This window comes from Dryobates pubescens, chromosome 34, assembly GCF_014839835.1.
Source record: "Dryobates pubescens isolate bDryPub1 chromosome 34, bDryPub1.pri, whole genome shotgun sequence".
NCBI classification, from domain to species: Eukaryota; Metazoa; Chordata; class Aves; order Piciformes; family Picidae; genus Dryobates; species Dryobates pubescens.
Genome location: NC_071645.1, coordinates 8246615 through 8266022, shown reverse-complemented (window position 1 = coordinate 8266022; position 19408 = coordinate 8246615). Strand labels below are relative to the sequence as shown.

Sequence of the window (19408 nt, the reverse complement as noted above, 5' to 3'; positions counted from 1 at the left end):
CCTGAGCCTGGCTCCGTGGTCACAGGAGCACAGCTCACAGGAGGTTAGGGGCTGGAAGGGACCTCTGGAGAGCTTCCAGCCCAAGCCCCCTGGCAGAGCAGCAGCACAGAGTCCAGCTGGGGAAGTCATGGCTCAAGGTGACTCCACTGCCAGGTCACAGGGTCAGAGGATCAGAGGATGTTAGGGGTTGGAAGGGACCTCTGGAGAGCTTCCAGCCCAAGCCCCCTGCCAGAGCAGCAGCACAGAATCCAGCCCAGGTCACACAGAACACATCCAGCCAGGGCTGGGAAGGCTCCAGGGAAGGAGACTCCACAACCTCTCTGGGCAGCCTGCTCCAGGCCTCTGGGAGCCTCCCAGGGCAGAAGTTCCTCCTCCTGCTGAGCTGGAACCTCCTGGGCTGCAGTTTCCATCCCTTGCTCCTTGGCCTATGCCAGGGTGCAGCTGAGCAGAGCCTGGCCCTGTGCCCTCCCTCCTGACCCCCAGCCCTCAGCTCTTGAGAGACATTGATCAGATCCCTCTCAGCCTTCTCCTCTGCAGCCTGAGCAGCCCCAGGGCTCTCAGCCTCTCCTCTTAGTTCAGCAGGCCACAGAGTCTGTGCCTCAGTTTCCCCTCTGAGACACACACAGCTCCCTGCATGAAGGTGGCCATGGTGGCAGCAAGGCCAGCTGGGCAGATGACTTCTCCTCCCTGCCCATCCCATCCCTCCAGGCACATCAGGGAAGCTTTATCCTGACCTTCCTCCATCCCCTGGGGCCATCACTCATGACTGCTGCAGGTCACACATCCACCCTCTCCTTAATCAGCATCATCAACCCTTTGGTTGAGGGGAACCAGGGCAGCTCATGGTGGAGGAAAGCAAAACCTCCAAGGACTGGGAGACCCAAAGCAAAACCTCTAAATGTGCCCTGGTGGGCAAGAAGGCCAAGGGCAGCCTGGGCTGCATGAGAAGGGCTGTGGGGAGTGGGTCAGAGAGGTTCTCCTGCCCCTCTGCTCTGCCCTGCTGAGGCCACAGCTGGAACCTTGTGTCCAGCTCTGGGCCCCTCAGCTCCAGCAGGACCTCAGGGAATTGTTTGAGAGAGTCCAGGGCAGAGGCACAGAGCTGCTGCAGGCAGTGGAACCTCTCCTGTGAGCACAGCTGAGGCAGCTGGGGCTGGGAGCTGGGAGCAGAGCAGCCTGAGGGCTGCCCTCAGTGCTGGGGCTAAAGATGTGCAGGGCTGGAGCCAGGCAGTGCTGCAGTCCCTTCAGCAGCCTTGCAGCTCTCCCTTGGCCTCTCTGCAGCAGATCCCTGTCCCTCCTGAGCTGGGGAGCCCACACCTCAGCTATGTAGAAATCAGTCCAGCCTGGCACCCCCTCAGGTATTCCTCCTCCCCACCCTTTTTTCACAGCCATCTTCCCCCAGCCCAGAGCAGTGCCAGGAGGAAGCTGCCAGAGCAGAGCAGCAGAGCAGCAGCCCTGCAGCTGAGCTCCTGCCCTTCCCCTTGAAGAAGCCTGGCTCTTCCCAGAGCTGTTTGCCCTTTCTGCTGGGAATGTTGTCCGTGGCAGAGCAGCAACTGGGGCTGCTGAGAGGCAGAGAGCAACATCAAACAATCAGCACAGCTCCCAGATAACCTAAATATTTGATGTCATGTCTGAGCAGCTTAAGCTCACAGCGCTCTGAGCTGGCTCCCTGGGAGGGCAGAGGCTGGAAAGACACAGAGGCAAGGACTGGCTTGGGCTGGGGAAGCCCTCGGGGATCATCCAGCCCAGGAGGCTGCAGGTGAAGAGGAGGAGGAGGAGAAAGTTGTTGGTTGGGAGGGTGCTGGAGGGAAGGGGGCAAGAGGCTGGGGCCAGACTCAGTGGCAGAGGGGCCAGAGAAGTGCTGGAGAGAGGGCAGGGGAGGCTGGGAAGCTGCTGAGGGGCCTGGAGCAGCTCTGGCAGGAGCCAAGGCTGAGAGCCCTGGGGCTGAGAGCCTGCAGCAGAGCAGCCCCAGAGCAATGCTCAGCAATGCTCAGCAAGAGCTGAAGGGCCCCTGGGGGGCAAGAGGCTGGGGCCAGCCTCTGCTGAGTGGTGCCCAGGGCCAGGCCAAGGGGCAGTGGGCAGAGAGTGGAGCCCAGGAGGTTGGAGGGGAAGAGGAGGAGAAAGTTGTTTGTTGGGAGGGTGCTGGAGGCCTGGAGCAGGCTGCCCAGAGAGGTTGTGGAGTGTCCTGGTGTGGAGAGCTTCCAACCCCCCCTGGGCACTGTGCCCCTGGGCAGGCTGCTGGGGGTGCCCTGCTGGAGCAGGGCCTGGCCTGGCTGAGCTCCAGAGCTCCCTTCCCACCCCTCCCTGCTGGGCTCTGGGCTAGCAGAAGGCTTTCCAGCCCTGTTAGAGGTCACCATGACTGCAGCAAGCCTCTCCCAGCAGCAAGTTCTGGAATCTCCTCTGGCCTCAACCCCTCCTGGTGTGCCTCAGCAGCCAGAGCCACAGCAGTGACTTTCTGCTCTGGGGTCCAGACCTCCTGGTGTGTTTGTAGGGGCTGGGGCAGCCCTGGACCTCCAACATGCTCAGGACTGAGGTGCCTGAGGTGCAGCTGGGCAGAAATGGGAGCAGCAGAGATGCAGAAGGGGAGGCTCTGCTCCTCTGCATGCAGCTGCAGCTGGCTGGGAGCCACTGGAGGTGCAGCCTGCAGCAGCTGCACTGAAATCCCAACTGTGGGTGGCCTGCTGGGGCAGGGCTTGGGCTGGATGCTCTCCCTTCCCAGCCCTCCCCATGCTGGGGTCGAGTGAGTGTGGGGTCAGAATCCTCAGCAGCCCCCCAGGAGCCAGGCAGCTTCTGCCCTCAGCACTCAGCCCAGCACCAGAGAGAGCTCATCCCAAGCTGGGGAGGGAACTGCAGGGCTCCCAGAGCTCAGGAGGAGCTGGGGCAGGAATCACAAACACCTGAGTGGAGCTGCTGTGGCCCAGCTGTGTGGTGAGGTCCTGTGGGGAGAGGTCAGAGCAGCACAGAATCATGAAGGCTGGGAAAGCCTTCAGAGCTCATCCAGTCCTGCATCAACCCAGCACCACCAGGGCCCCAAACCATGGCCCCAGTGCCATGGCCACAGGGTTCTGGAACCCCTCCAGGCATGGGGACTCCACCACCTCCCTGTGCCAGTCCCTGAGCACTCTGGCAGCACAGAAATTGTTCCTCATGTCCAACCTGAGCCTCCCCTGGTGCAACCTGAGGCCAGTTCCTCTCCTTCTATCAGGAGCTGGGGAAGGAATCACAAGCTGCTGTGGGTGCCCTGCTGGAGCAGGGCTTGGCCTGGGTGAGCTCCAGAGCTCCCTTCCCATCTCCCCAAGCTGGGGGCTGGATTGAGCTTGTCCTTCCAGCTGCCAGGAAGGTTGGGGCTGTAGCAGGGCTGTAGCAGGGCTGTAGCAGGGCTGCATGTCTGGAGCTCCCTCCCAGCACCCATCCTGCCGTGCTCCTGGGTGCCTCTGCTGCCAGCTCAGCACTACAAGTGGGGGCTCCCCTCCTCCCCTCCCCCCTGCTCCCCCCGGGGGCAGCCAGCTCCTGTGTTCCACGCTGCTCCTGGCTGTGCTGCCTGGGGGAGCTCAGCTCCCACCGCCGCGGCTGCGGCTCCTGGCTGGGGGCTCCACGCTCCCCCGCGGGGGGCAGGCTCCGGAGCCGTCCCGGTGGCTGCTGCAGCTCAGCAGCTTCACCACACACAAGGAAGCCTTGGGGGCCTCCTGGCTCTGCCCCCCCTGCTCCCAGCTTTGATGGGGGCCTGCAGGGACCTCTCCAAGCAGTTCCACCCTGAGTGTTTGCTTTGCGCTTGCTCTCCGCTGCTGCCTCCTGAGCTCATTGTCAGCGCTCTCCAAGCCCTCCCCAGGCCTCTGCTTGGCTTAATTAATGCCCCAGCTTGGCTTAATTAATGCCCCAGCTTCGTTAAACAGACCATAAATTAAGAAGCTCTGTCATGAAGGGATGGTGCCAGGGAGCAAACAGCCCTCTGGGGGCTCCCCACAGGCTGCCAGGCTCGGGCTCCCCTGGCGACTCGCTGCCTTGACATCCTCTGCCTGAGGAGGCTGGGGCTGGATCCTCACCTCCCACATCCCATCCCAGCACCTCCCACATCCCATCCCAGCACCTCCCACATCCCATCCCAGCACCTTCCTCATCCCATCCCAGCACCTCCCACATCCCATCCCAGCACCTCCCACATCCCATCCCAGCACCTTCCTCATCCCATCCCAGCACCTTCCACATCCCATCCCAGCACCTCCCTCATCCCATCCCAGCACCTTCCTCATCCCATCCCAGCACCTTCCACATCCCATCCCAGCACCTCCCTCATCCCATCCCAGCACCTCCCTCATCCCATCCCAGCACCTCCCTCATCCCATCCCAGCACCTCCCACATCCCATCCCAGCACCTTCCACATCCCATCCCAGCACCTTCCACATCCCATCCCAGCACCTTCCTCATCCCATCCCAGCACCTCCCACATCCCATCCCAGCACCTCCCACATCCCATCCCAACACCTTCCACATCCCATCCCAGCACCTTCCTCATCCCATCCCAGCACCTTCCTCATCCCATCCCAGCACCTCCCACATCCCATCCCAGCACCTTCCTCATCCCATCCCAGCACCTTCCTCATCCCATCCCAGCACCTCCCACATCCCATCCCAGCACCTTCCTCATCCCATCCCAGCACCTTCCTCATCCCATCCCAGCACCTCCCACATCCCATCCCAGCACCTTCCACATCCCATCCCAGCACCTTCCTCATCCCATCCCAGCACCTTCCTCATCCCATCCCAGCACCTTCCTCATCCCATCCCAGCACCTTCCTCATCCCATCCCAGCACCTTCCACATCCCATCCCAGCACCTTCCTCATCCCATCCCAGCACCTTCCTCATCCCATCCCAGCACCTTCCTCATCCCATCCCAGCACCTCCCACATCCCATCCCAGCACCTTCCTCAGCCCCTGCAGCACACAGCTCCAGCTTCCTCCCCAGGCAGTGTGGGGAAGCCCTGGGCTGCAGCCAGAGCAGGGTGGGCAGAGGGCAGCAGAGGGGATTCTGCCCCTGGGCTCTGCTCAGACCTCACCTCCAACCCTGCCTCCAGCTCTGCTGTCCCCAGCAGGAGAAGGACTCAGAGCTGCTGGAGAGGGTCCAGAGGAGGCCACAAGGATGCTCCCAGGGCTGGAGCAGCTCTGCTGTGAGCACAGGCTGAGGGAGCTGGGGCTGTGCAGCCTGCAGAGGAGAAGGCTCCAGGGACACCTCAGAGCTGCCTGCCAGGACCTGAAGGGATCCTGCAGAAAGGCTGCAGAGAGACTTTTCCTGAGGGGGTCTGAGACAGGACAAGGAGGAAGGGTTTGGAGCTGAGGCAGAGCAGGGTTAGAGTGGAGCTGAGGAAGAAGTTCTTCAGTGTGAGGCTGGGGAGACTCTGGCCCAGGCTGCCCAGGGAGGCAGTGGCTGCCTCCTGCCTGGGGGTGTTGAAGGCCAGGCTGGATGAGGCCCTGAGCAGCTGAGTGCAGCTGAGAGGTGTCCCTGGGCCTGGCAGGAGCTGGAGCTGGCTGATCTCTGAGGTCCTTTCCAACCCAACTCATTCTATGACTCTGTCACCACCTCTGCTCCACTCAGCTCAGGACCTGGTGCCTGCAGCTGCCCTCAGCTATGGCTCTCTTGACAAGGAGCCTCCCTGCAAGGCTCTCTGCCCAAAGGAGCTGTCAGGGCAGCTGCCAAATGTCAGCCAAGAGCCATGGCATGAGCAGGAGAGAGCTCAGTGTCCCCAGACAAAGCCAGTGGGTGCCACTTGCCCCCCCAGGGGCAGGCAACAGCTCACAGAATGGTTGTGCTGGGGAGAGACCTTTCAGGTCCTGGAGTCCACCCCAGCCACGGGGAGCTCCTCCCTGATGCTGCTGGCACTGCCAGGCCCAATCTGCCTGCCTGCTTGGGATTCCAGGGCTCTGGCATGCTCTGTTCCACTGGAATGGAGGCTGTAGATCTGAAGAGGAAGAGACAACAGCTTCAATATTTCATGGGCAGCCAGAGCAGCTCGGTGGCTGAGCAGGGCAGCAGCCCCAGGAAGCCCTTGTCAGACATGAGTGACAGCAGCTGGGGACTGAGCTGGGAGGCACTGGGGGATTCCCTGATACCCAGCAAGTGGGGAAGCTGGCAGGGAAGGACAAGGCAGCACCAAGCCAGGCAAAAAAACCCCCACACTGAGCCAGAGAATGGTTGGGGGGGGGAAGAGAACTTCGAGACCATCAGCTCCAGGCCTGAGCCAGCCCTGCCAGGGCAGCACTGAGCCAGGTCCCTCAGCACCACAGCCCCAGGGCTTCCAAAGCCCTCCAGGGATGGGGACTGCGCCCCTGCCCTGGGCAGCCTGGGCCAGGCCTGGACAAGCCTCAAGGGGAAGAAATTGTTCCTCATGTCCCACCTGAACCTCCCCTGGGGCAACCTGAGGCCATTGCCTCCTGTCCTGTGCCTTGGGAGCAGAGCCCAAGCCCCACCTGGCTCCAGCCTCCTTGCAGGGAGCTGCAGAGAGCAAGGAGGTCTCCCTCAGCCTCCTCTGCTCCAGCCTCACCACCCCCAGCTCCCTCAGCTGCTCCTCCCCAGCCCTCTTCCCCAGACCCTTCCCCAGCTTCCTTGCCCTTCCCTGGCCCTGCTGCAGCCTCTCAAGGTGCTGCTGGGAGCCAGCAGCCCAGCACTGAAGGCAGCACTGCAGGGGTGGCCTCAGCAGTGCCCAGCCCAGGGGCACAATCCCTGCCCTGCTCCTGCTGCCCACAGCATTGCTGCTGCAGGCCAGGCTGCTGGTGGCCTTCTTGCCCAGCTGGGCACCCCCTGGCTCCTCTGCAGCTGCTGGCACCCAGCACCCCCAGGGCCTTTTCCTCCAGGGAACCTTCCAGCCACTGTGCCCTGACCTGGAGGGTTGCCTGGGGCTGGTGTGAGCCAAGGGCAGGACCCAATACATCTAAAGTGAAAAATGTGGCTCCAAGGGGTTCAAAGCTCCATTTTCTCATCCCTGGGGCTCAAGTCCAGAGGAGGCCACAGAGATGCTCCAAGGGCTGTGAGCACAGGCTGAGGGAGCTGGGGCTGTGCAGCCTGCAGAGGAGAAGGCTCCAGGGAGACCTCAGAGCTGCCTGCCAGGACCTGAAGGGATCCTGCAGGAAGGCTGCAGAGAGACTTTCCCTGAGGGTGTCTGAGGCAGGACAAGGAGGAAGGGTTTGGAGCTGGAGTGGAGCTGAGGAGGAAGTTGTTCAGCAGGAGGCAGCTGAGCCTCTGGCACAGGCTGCCCAGGGAGGCTGTGGCTGCCTCTTGCCTGGGGGTGTTCAAGGCCAGGCTGGATGAGGCCTTGGGCAGCCAAGCCTGGCTGAGAGGTGTCCCTGGGCATGGCAGGAGGGTTGGAGGAGATGAGCCCTGAGGGCCCTTCCAGCCTGAGCCAGTCTGTGATTCACTACAGGCAGAGTGGAGAGGGAATGGTTAGCGAGGGCAGGGGAGGACACAGGGCTGGAGGGCTGAAGCCAGAAGGCCTCTTGCACACTGCCAGCTGTTTGGGTAGGTCAGTGGGGTCTGTGAAGAGACTCTGAAAGCAGAGAGTGCTCAGGGGCAAGTGGAGCTAATCCAAGCTGGGCTGGACAAGATCCCCTGTGGAGAGAGGCTGGAACAGGTCATGGACTGCAGCAAGGCCTTGGCCACCATCCCCCACAGCCAACTCCTGGCCAAGCTGTCAGCCCCTGGCTGGGACAGCAGCTCTCTGAGCTGGGTTAGGAACTGGCTGGAGGCTGAGCCCAGAGAGTGGTGGTGAATGGTGCCACAGCCAGCTGGCAGCCAGGCACCAGTGGTGTGCCCCAGGGAGCAGTGCTGGGCCCCAGCCTGATCAATATCTTCACTGATGATCTGCAGGAGGGCATTGAGTCCATCAGCAGTGAATGTGCAGATGACTCCAAGCTGGGAGCAGCTGTTGGTCAGTCAGAGGGCAGCAGAGCTCTGCAGAGGGACCTTGCCAGGCTGCACAGCTGGGCAGAGGCCAACAGGATGGCATGGAACAAGTCCCAGTGCCAGGGGCTGCACTTTGGCCACAACAGTCACCAGCAGTCATGGCTGTCCCCTCCCTGGAGTTGCTCAAGGCCAGGCTGGATGAGGCCCTGAGCATCCTGTGCTGGTGGGAAGTGTCCCATGGCAGGGGGGTGAGCAGCTGAGCTCTGAGCTCCCTTCCACCCTGTGTCATTCTCTGCCTGCCAGCTGCTCTGCGCTGCCTCTTCCCCGGTCCTGGGGCAGCCCTCCGCAGACGCAGCTGCCCGTCGCGCCGAGCAGCAGCTGCCCCTTGTGCCGAGCAGCAGCTGCCCCTTGTGCCGAGCAGCAGCTGCCCGTCGTACCCAGCAGCAGCTGCCCGTCGTGCCGAGCAGCAGCTGCCCCTTATGCCGAGCAGCAGCTGCCCGTCGTGCCGAGCAGCAGCTGCCCGTCGTGCCGAGCAGCAGCTGCCCGTCGCGCCGAGCAGCAGCTGCCCCTTGTGCCGAGCAGCAGCTGCCCGTCGTGCCGAGCAGCAGCTGCCCTGCCTGCTCCCGCAGCCCTCCCCAGCTCCTGCCGGCCCCCGGGGCTCAGCGACGCCCTTTGGCTGGCCGGAGGGGAGGCTGAGCTCCCTCCCGGCTGCCGCCGCCCGCAGCCCTTGGCGAGCCATTAAGATAACAGCCCCGCCTGCCGCTGCCTGCACGGCGCGGGGAGAGCAGGGCAAGGGGAGCCAGCTCTGTGCTGAGGCGGGGAGAGTCTCCCCCTAACTGACAGCCGCCTTGGAATGGAATGGAATGGAATAGAATAGAGTAGAGTAGAATGGAATGGAATGGAACGGAACGGAATGGAGTGGAATGGAATGGAATGGAATGGAATGGAATAGAATAGAATGGAACGGAATAGAATGGAATAGAGTGGAATGGAATGGAATGGAACGGAATGGAATGGAATGGAATAGAGTAGAATAGAATGGAATGGAATGGAATAGAGTGGAATGGAATGGAATGGAATAGAGTGGAATGGAATGGAATGGAATAGAGTAGAATGGAATGGAATGGAATAGAGTAGAATAGAATGGAATGGAATGGAATGGAACAGAACGGAATGGAATGGAATGGAATAGAGTGGAATGGAACAGAATAGAATGCAATAGAATGGAATGGAATAGAATGGAATAGAATAGAGTAGAATAGAATGGAATGGAACGGAATAGAATGGAATGGAACGGAATAGAATGGAATGGAATGGAATGGAATGGAATGGAATGGAATGGAATAGAGTGGAATGGAATGGAATGGAATGGAATGGAATAGAGTGGAATGGAATGGAACGGAATGGAATGGAATGGAACGGAATAGAATGGAATAGAATGGAATAGAGTGGAATGGAATGGAATAGAGTGGAATGGAATGGAATGGAATGGAACGGAATAGAATGGAATAGAATGGAATAGAGTGGAATGGAATGGAATGGAATGGAATGGAATAGAGTGGAATGGAATGGAATGGAATGGAACGGAATGGAATGGAATGGAATGGAATAGAGTGGAATGGAATGGAATGGAATGGAATGGAATGGAATGGAATGGAATAGAATGGAATGGAATGGAATGGAATGGAATGGCGTGGAATGGAATGGAATGGAATGGAGTGGAATGGAATGGAATAGAGTGGAATGGAATGGAATGGAATGGAATGGAATGGAATGGAATAGAGTGGAATGGAATGGAATGGAATGGAATAGAATGGAGTGGAATGGAATGGAGTGGAATGGAATGGAGTGGAATGGAATGGAATGGAATGGAATGGAATGGAATGGAATGGAATGGAATAGAATGGAATGGAATGGAATAGAGTGGAATGGAATGGAATGGAATGGAATGGAATGGAATAGAATGGAATGGAATGGAATAGAGTGGAATGGAATGGAATGGAACGGAATAGAATGGAATAGAATGGAATAGAGTGGAATGGAATGGAACGGAATGGAATGGAATGGAATAGAATAGAATGGAACGGAATAGAATGGAATAGAATGGAATGGAATGGAATGGAATGGAATAGAATAGGATAGAATGGAATGGAATGGAATAGAATAGGATAGAATGGAATGGAACGGAACAGAACAGAACAGAACAGACTAGAACAGAATAGAACGGAATAGAATGGACTAGAACGGAACGGAACGGAATAGAATAGAATAGAATAGACCAGGTTGGAAGAGACCTTCAAGATCATCAAGTCCAACCTATCAACCAATCCAACACCACCTAATCAACTAACCCATGGCACCAAGCACCCCAGCAAGTATCCTCCTGAACACCTCCAATGATGGTGACTCCACCACCTCCCCAGGCAGCCCATTCCAATGGGCAATCACTCTCTCTGTGTAGAGCTTCCTAACCTCCAGCCTGAACCTCCCCTGGCACAGCTTGAGACTGTGTCCTCTTGTTCTGCTGCTGGGTGCTTGGGAGAAGAGACCATCATCTGTCTGTCTACAACCTCCCTGCAGGGAGTTGCAGAGAGCAAGAAGGTCTCCCCTGAGCCTCCTCTTCTGCAGGCTAAGCAACCCCAGCTCCCTCAGCCTCTCCTCCCAGGGCTGTGCTCAAGGCCTCTCCCCAGCCTCCTTGCCCTTCTCTGGACACCTTCCAGCAAGTCAACCTCCTTCCTAAACTGAGGAGCCCAGAACTGGACACAGGACTCAAGGTGTGGCCTAACCAGTGCAGTGTACAGGGGCAGAATGACCTCCTTGCTCCTGCTGGCCACACTCTGCCTGATGCAGGCCAGGATGCCATTGGCACTCCTGGCACCCTGGGCACACTGCAGACTCATGTTCAGCCTACCATCGACCAGCACCCCCAGGTCCCTCCCTGCCTGGCTGCTCTCAGCCACTCTGCCCCCAGCCTGTGGCACTGCCTGGGGTTGCTGTGGCCAATGTGCAGAACCTGGCACTTGGATGTGTTCAGTCTCCTGCCCTTGGCCTCTGCCCATCTGCCCAGCCTGTCCAGGTCCCTCTGCAGAACCTCTCTGCCCTCCAGCAGCTCAACTCCTGCCCCCAGCTTGGTGTCCTCTGCACATTTACTGCTGATGGACTCCATCCCCTCCTCCAGATCATCAATAAAGATGTTGAAGAGCACAGGGCCCAGCACTGCTCCCTGGGGCACACCACTGGTGCCTGGCTGCCAGCTGGCTGTGGCACCATTCACCACCACCCTCTGGGCTCAGCCTCCAGCCAGTTCCTAACCCAGCTCAGAGAGCTGCTGTCCCAGCCAGGGGCTGACAGCTTGGCCAGGAGTTGGCTGTGGGGGATGGTGGCCAAGGCCTTGCTGCAGTCCAGGCAGACCACATCCACAGCCTGCCCCACATCCAGCAGGCAGTCACCTGGGCATGGAAGGAGATCAGGTTGGTCAGGCAGGACCTGCCCTGCCTGAATCCCTGCTGGCTGGGCCTGAGCCCTTGGCCACATCCTTCTGCCAGAGGCTTCTGCTGCCCGGCGCAGCCGTGAGCCGCCACGGGGCTTGGGGGCAGCGGCAGAGGGGGAGTCTAGCATTGTCCCAGGGGCAAGGAAGGAAGAGATGGGAGCTGGGGAAGGGTTTGGGGGTAGGGTGGTGGGGAGAGAGAAGCAGGCAGAGGGGAAAAGGCAAAGCAGGGATGGTAACTTGTTTTCATGGTCCAGCCCTCAGCCCAGCACTGCCAGGGCGGCACCCAGCCAGGTCCCTCTGCACCAGCAGCTCCACAGCCCTGAAACCCCTCCAGGGATGGGGCCTCCACCTCTCCACATCCTGCCCCAGGCACTGACAAGCCTCTGGGGCAAGAAAGTGTCCCTCATGCCCAATCCTTCTGTCTCTGAAGGGTTCTTCTCTGGCACCACCTCCGTTCTGGGCTGTCTCAGCTGCAGCTCTGCTGTGAGGTCTCCACAGCAGGTTGTCAGCCCAACAGCAAAGCCCTGCAGCTCCCATCCCCCACCCAGAAGAGGCCTTCACAAGCTCTGGGGAGCCAAGTCCTGTTTGCCAGCCCATGCCTCCTCCTCTGCACATCCCATCCCATGCCTCCTCCTCCTCTGCACATCCCATCCCATGCCTCCTCCTCCTCTGCACATCCTTCTCTGCTGCTCCTGGGCAAGAGATCAACCCCTGAGAAAGGCTCAACCCTGCTCCCCAGCCAGGTTCCATGCTGCTGTGGTTGGGGTCAAGAGGCAGCCACATGGCTCCCATGGTGCATTCATAGCATTGTCAGGGTTGGAAGGGGCCTCAAGGCTCAGCCAGTCCCAACCCCCCTGCCATGGGCAGGGACACCTCACACCACAGCAGGTTGCTCACAGCCACCTCCAGCCTGGCTGCAAACACCTCCAGGCAGGAGGCTTCCACCACCTCCCTGGGCAGCCTGGGCCAGGCTCTCACCACCCTCCTGGGCAACAACTTCTTCCTCACAGCCAAGCTCAATCTCCCCACTGCTACTTCTGCTCCATCCCCCCCAGTCCTGTCCCTCCCTCACACCCCAGAGCAGAGGGGCAGGATCCTCTCCCTGCACCTCTGGCAATGGGCACTGGCAGCCCAGAAGGCCAAGGGCAGCTGAGCTGCCCTTGGCCTTCTGGGCTGCCAGTGCCCATTGCTGGCTTTCTGTCCCAGGCCTGATTCCTGCCCCCCTCAGAGGTGTCCCAGACCCCTATCCCTCCCTGACCCCCTCCAAAGTCCCTCCCCAGCTTGCTTGCAGCCCCCTGCAGCTCCTGGAAAGCCACCAGAAGGTCTCCTGGGAGCCTTCTCCTCTGCAGCCTGCACAACCCCAACTCTCTCAGTTCCTTTTCATCCAGCAACAAAACATTGTCCAACAGTCTTCACCACAGGCATGAGGACATGAAGAAAACCCAACCCCCACTGCAGGAGCTGATGAAGCTGTGGGGGGGAAGAGACTCACCCAGGACGGTCAGGCGGGCAGGGCGGGAGCGGATGGCAGCCTGGATGGCCTGGCACTCATAGACTGCATCGTCCTGCAGGTCAGCCCTCAGGATCTTCAGGTGGTGCTCTCCAGACAGGTGGTCTCCTACCACCAGATAGCGTGGGTAACCTGCAGGGCACAGCACAGGGGTCAGCAGGGAAGGGGGCAAGAGGCTGGGGAGTGCTTGGGGGGACAAGGAGTTGGCCAGCAGCAGCAAGGTGGCCTGGGGGCCAAGAAGGCCAAGGCTGTGCTGGGGGCATGGAGAAGAGTGTGGGCAGCAGCAGGGCAAGGGAGGTTGTGCTGCCCCTCTGCCCTGCCCTGCTGAGGCCACCTCTGGAGCCCTGGGGGCAGTTGTGTGCTGCCCAGGGGCAGAGGGCCAGAGAAGTGCTGGAGAGAGGGCAGGGGAGGCTGGGAAGCTGCTGAGGGGCCTGGAGCAGCTCTGGCAGGAGCCAAGGCTGAGAGCCCTGGGGCTGAGAGCCTGCAGCAGAGCAGCCCCAGAGCAATGCTCAGCAATGCTCAGCAAGAGCTGAAGGGCCCCTGGGGGGCAAGAGGCTGGGGCCAGCCTCTGCTGAGTGGTGCCCAGGGCCAGGCCAAGGGGCAGTGGGCAGAGAGTGGAGCCCAGGAGGTTGGAGGGGAAGAGGAGGAGAAAGTTGTTTGTTGGGAGGGTGCTGGAGGCCTGGAGCAGGCTGCCCAGAGAGGCTGTGGAGTGTCCTGGTGTGGAGAGCTTCCAACCCCCCCTGGGCACTGTGCCCCCAGCAGGCTGCTGTGGGTGCCCTGCTGGGGCAGGGGCTGGGCTGGATGCTCTCCCTTCCCAGCCCTCCCCATGCTGGGGTCAAGTCAGTGTGGGTTCAGAATCCTCAGCAGCCCCCCAGGAGCCAGGCAGCTTCTGCCCTCAGCACTCAGCCCAGCACCAGAGAGAGCTCATCCCAAGCTGGGGAGGGAACTGCAGGGCTCCCAGAGCTCAGGAGGAGCTGGGGCAGGAATCACAAACACCTGAGTGGAGCTGCTGTGGCCCAGCTGTGTGGTGAGGTCCTGTGGGGAGAGGTCAGAGCAGCACAGAATCATGAAGGCTGGGAAAGCCTTCAGAGCTCATCCAGTCCTGCATCAACCCAGCACCACCAGGGCCCCAAACCATGGCCCCAGTGCCATGGCCACAGGGTTCTGGAACCCCTCCAGGCATGGGGACTCCACCACCTCCCTGTGCCAGTCCCTGAGCACTCTGGCAGCACAGAAATTGTTCCTCATCTCCAACCCTCCCCTGCTGCAACTTGAGGCCAGTTCCTCTTCTCCTGTTAGTTCCTTGGGCCACACCAGCCCCACCACAGCCTCCTTGCAGGGAGCTGCAGAGAGCAAGGAGGTCTCCCTCAGCCTCCTCTCCTCCAGCTCCCCCAGCTCCCTCAGCTGCTCCTCTGTCTGGAATTCATGGCACAGAGCTTTGAGAAGCAGCTGGAGAGGAGGCTGCTGGCTCAGGCACGTCTGAGAAGGGAGTAATTAATTGCTGCGTGAAAAAAAAAAGAGAGACAGAAAGAGGAAAGCTCTTTAGAGAAGGAGCAGAGCCCAGGGAGCCCCAGGCACAGCAGTTCCCTCCTGGGCTCTCAGTGATGCTGCTTGACTTGAGCAGGGCCAGAGGAGGGCAAGGAAGCTGGGGAAGGGTCTGGGGGAGAGGGCTGGGGAGGAGCAGCTGAGGGAGCTGGGGGTGGTGAGGCTGGAGCAGAGGAGGCTGAGGGAGACCTCCTTGCTCTCTGCAGCTCCCTGCAAGGAGGCTGGAGCCAGGTGGGGCTTGGGCTCTGCTCCCAGGGAACAAGGGACAGGACAAGAGGCAATGGCCTCAGGATGCCCCAGAGGAGGTTCAGGTGGGACATGAGGAACAATTTCTTCCCCTTGAGGGTTGTCCAGGCCTGGCCCAGGCTGCCCAGGGCAGAGGTGGTGGAGTCCCCATCCCTGGAGGGGTTTGGAAACCCTGGAGATGTGGTGCTGAGGGCATGGTGCAGTGGCAGTGGCTCAGCAGCAGTGCTGGGGCTGGGAGCTCTCCCAAGCTCAGCACTTCTCTGTCTGATGACTTGGAGGAAGAGCCTCTTAGGTCTCCTGTGCCCTGTGCCCTGTGTCCTACCTCTGCTCTGCTCATGCAGGTGAGGCTTCAGCTCCTGGAAGGGCTCAGAGCACTCCCAGGGTTCTGGCTTTCAGGAAAGGCCTCTCCCTAAGTCCAGCTCAGGACTGGGTTCAGTTCTGAGCTCCTGGCTCCCAGCAGGACCTTGAGAGGCTGCAGCAGGGCCAGAGGAGGGCAAGGAAGCTGGGGAAGGGTCTGGGGAAGAGGGCTGGGGAGGAGCAGCTGAGGGAGCTGGGGGTGGTGAGGCTGGAGCAGAGGAGGCTGAGGGAGACCTCCTTGCTCTCTGCAGCTCCCTGCAAGGAGGCTGGAGCCAGGTGGGGCTTGGGCTCTGCTCCCAGGGAACAAGGGACAGGACAAGAGGCAATGGCCTCAGGATGCCCCAGAGGAGGTTCAGGTGGGACATGAGGAACAATTTTTTCCCCTTGAGGGTTGTCCAGGCCTGGCCCAGGCTGCCCAGGGCAGAGGTGGTGGAGTCCCCATCCCTGGAGGGGTTTGGAAACCCTGGAGATGTGGTGCTGAGGGCATGGTGCAGTGGCAGTGGCTCAGCAGCAGTGCTGGGGCTGGGAGCTCTCCCAAGCTCAGCACTTCTCTGTCTGATGACTTGGAGGAAGAGCCTCTTAGGTCTCCTGTGCCCTGTGCCCTGTGTCCTACCTCTGCTCTGCTCATGCAGGTGAGGCTTCAGCTCCTGGAAGGGCTCAGAGCACTCCCAGGGTTCTGGCTTTCAGGAAAGGCCTCTCCCTAAGTCCAGCTCAGGACTGGGTTCAGTTCTGAGCTCCTGGCTCCCAGCAGGACCTTGAGAGGCTGCAGCAGGGCCAGAGGAGGGCAAGGAAGCTGGGGAAGGGTCTGGGGAAGAGGGCTGGGGAGGAGCAGTGAGGGCCCTGGGGGTGGTGAGGCTGAGGGGAGACCTCATTGCCTCTGTGCAGCTCTGGGACTGGAGCCCCATTGGAGCTGTCTCATTGGGTGCTGAAGACCTCTTTCAACCACAACATTTTTAGGTGAAATATTTGACTGAAAATGGACATTTGGCAGAAAGCTGCCACGAGCCAGGGGCAGGATTGTTCCCCTGCTGCTCCAGAGCCTTCCCCAGGAGCAGCAGACCCTCAGCCCCTGTGCATGGAGGGGGACTGAGTGCAGGGAAGTCTGAGGCATCCTAGAGTCACAACCTGGTTTGGATGGGAAGGGAACTTTCAAGGTCATCCAAAACAACCCCCAGGGACATCCCCAAGCACAGCAGGCTGCTCCCAGCCCCAAGCAACCTGAGCTGCCCTGCTGCCAGCCATGGGGCAGCTCCACCTCTCTGGGCAGCCTGGGCCAGGCTCTCCCCAGCCTCAGGCTCAACCATTTCTCCTTCTCTCCCCTCTCAAGCTCCCTCTTTGCCTTCCCAACCATCCCCCCTTGGCCTGGCCCAACAGGCCCTGCTCCAACCTCTGTGCCCAGCTTGCTTCAGGTGCTGGGAGGCCACCAGAAGGTGTCCCTGGAGCCTTCTCCTCTGCAGGCTGCCCAAGGCCAACTCTCTCAGCCTGGCTCCCAGCAGAGGGCTTCCAGCCCTGCCAGCACTGCTGTGGCCTCCTCTGGCCCTGCAGGATTTCATCAGCAGGCTGCTGTCTGCCAAAGCACAGCTGAAGGGGGCCTCATGTGCTGCTGGGCTCCAGCAGCAGCCTTCCCCCCAGGCTCAGAGCCTTGCCTGCTTTGCTTGCTTGGGTTTTCTGAGCAGGTCAGAAGAGGCACTGCCAACCTTCACAACCCACTTCAGCCTGCACCTTGGCCGTGTGGCATTTAATCCCCAAGCCTCCTGACCCCAGAGCAAGGCTTTGGGAGGGTCAGGTCACACCTGCAGCAAGCCAAGTGCTTTGACCCAGAATACATCCAGCTGCCCCTCTGCTCTGCTCTGGGGAGCCCTCACCTGCAGGGCTGGGGCCAGCTCTGGAGCCCTCAACACCAGAGGGACCTGGAGCTGCTGGAGAGGCTCCACCAATATGCTCAGGGGTTTGGAGCAGCTCTGCTGTGGGGCCAGGCTGAGGGAGCTGGGGCTGTGCAGCCTGCAGAGGAGAAGGCTCCAGGCAGACCTCAGAGCAACCTCCCAGTACCTGAAGGGCTACAAGGAGGCTGCAGAGGGACTGTCCCCAAAGGCCTGCAGGGACAGGAGCAGAGGCAATGGTTTGGGATGAGAGCAGAGCAGATTGGGATTGGAGGTGAGGAACAAGTTCTGCAGCAGGAGGCTGCTGGAAGGCTGCAGCAGGCTGCCCAGGGAGGTGGTTGAGGCTGCAGCCCTGGAGCTCTTGCAGGTGAGGCTGGAGAGGGCTGTGGGCAGCCTGCTGCAGTGGGGATGTCCCTGCTGCCTGCAGGGCTTGGGCTGGGGGAGCTCTGGGGGTCCCTTCCAGCCCAGCCCATCCTCTGCTTCTGTGGGTCTCTGATCCAGCTGGCAGGGCCCTGCAGCTCCAGCCCTCCACCCAGCACCGAAGGCTCAGCGCCGGAGGCTCAGCACCAAAGGCTCAGCACTGGAGGCTCAGCACCGAAGGCTCAGCACCGAAGGTTCAACACCGGAGGCTCAGCACTGAAGGCTCAGCACCAAAGGCTCAGCACCAAAGGCTCAGCACCGAAGGCTCAGCACCGAAGGTTCAGCACTGAAGGCTCCGCACTGGAGGCTCAGCACCGAAGGTTCAGCACCGAAGGTTCAGCACCGAAGGCTCAGCACCGAAGGCTCCGCACCGGAGGCTCAGCACCGAAGGTTCAGCACCGGAGGCTCAGCACCGGAGGCTCAGCACCGAAGGTTCAGCACCGAAGGCTCAGCACCGAAGGCTCCGCACCGGAGGCTCAGCACCGAAGGTTCAGCACTGGAGGCTCAGCACCGAAGGTTCAGCACCGAAGGTTCAGCACCGAAGGCTCAGCACCGAAGGTTCAGCACTGAAGGCTCCGCACTGGAGGCTCAGCACCGAAGGTTCAGCACCGGAGGCTCAGCACCGGAGGCTCATCACTGAAGGCTCAGCACCAGAGGCTCAGCACTGAAGGCTCAGCACCAGAGGCTCAGCACTAAAGGCTCAGCACCGAAGGTTCAGCACCGGAGGCTCAGCACTGAAGGTTCAGCACCGAAGGTTCAGCACCGAAGGCTCAGCACCGAAGGTTCAGCACCGAAGGTTCAGCACCGAAGGTTCAGCACTGGAGGCTCAGCACTGAAGGCTCAGCACTAAAGGCTCAGCACCGAAGGTTCAGCACCGGAGGCTCAGCACCGAAGGTTCAGCACCGAAGGTTCAGCACCGGAGGCTCAGCACTGAAGGTTCAGCACCGGAGGCTCAGCACCGAAGGCTCAGCACTGAAGGCTCAGCACCAAAGGCTCAGCACCAAAGGCTCAGCACCGAAGGTTCAGCACCGAAGGTTCAGCACCGGAGGCTCAGCACCGAAGGTTCAGCACCGGAGGCTCAGCACCAGAGGCTCAGCACTGAAGGCTCAGCACCGAAGGCTCAGCACCGAAGGTTCAGCACTGAAGGCTCAGCACCGAAGGCTCAGCACCGAAGGTTCAGCACCGAAGGCTCAGCACCGAAGGTTCAGCACTGAAGGTTCAGCACCGAAGGCTCAGCACCGAAGGTTCAGCACCGAAGGTTCAGCACCGAAGGTTCAGCACCGAAGGCTCAGCACCGAAGGTTCAGCACTGAAGGCTCCGCACCAGAGGCTCAGCACTGAAGGCTCAGCACTGAAGGCTCAGCACCAAAGGTTCAGCACCGGAGGCTCAGCACCGAAGGTTCAGCACCGAAGGTTCAGCACCGAAGGCTCAGCACCGAAGGTTCAGCACCGAAGGTTCAGCACTGGAGGCTCAGCACTGAAGGCTCAGCACCGAAGGTTCAGCACCGAAGGTTCAGCACCGGAGGCTCAGCACTGAAGGTTCGGCACTGGAGGTTCAGCACTGAAGGCTCTGCACTGGAGGCTCAGCACCGAAGGTTCAGCACCGAAGGTTCAGCGCCGGAGGCTCAGCACCAAAGGCTCAGCACTGGAGGCTCAGCACCGAAGGTTCAGCACCGGAGGCTCAGCACCGGAGGCTCATCACTGAAGGCTCAGCACCAAAGGCTCAGCACCGAAGGTTCAGCACCGAAGGTTCAGCACTAGAAGGCTCCGCACTGGAGGCTCAGCACCGAAGGTTCAGCACCGGAGGCTCAGCACCGAAGGCTCAGCACTGAAGGCTCAGCACCGAAGGCTCAGCACCGAAGGTTCAGCACCGAAGGCTCAGCACCGAAGGTTCAGCACTGGAGGCTCAGCACCGGAGGTTCAGCACTGAAGGTTCAGCACTGGAGGCTCAGCACCGAAGGGTCAGCACCGAAGGCTCAGCACCGAAGGTTCAGCACCGAAGGCTCAGCACCGAAGGGTCAGCACCAAAGGCTCAGCACCAAAGGCTCAGCACCAAACCCTGTCACTCAG

The 19408-nt window shown here is 60.5% G+C and overlaps 1 protein-coding gene across 2 annotated transcripts in view; it reads right to left on the bottom strand.

Annotated features, from left to right (window-relative positions):
- Positions 1-19408, bottom strand: part of KIRREL3 (kirre like nephrin family adhesion molecule 3) — a 474640-nt gene that overhangs the window by 74565 nt on the left and 380667 nt on the right. For both annotated transcript variants that reach the window (XM_054176072.1, XM_054176071.1), the window contains exon 4: positions 12874-13023. In XM_054176072.1, coding sequence (XP_054032047.1) covers positions 12874-13023 — 150 coding nt within the window. The remainder of the gene's footprint in view (positions 1-12873; positions 13024-19408) is intronic.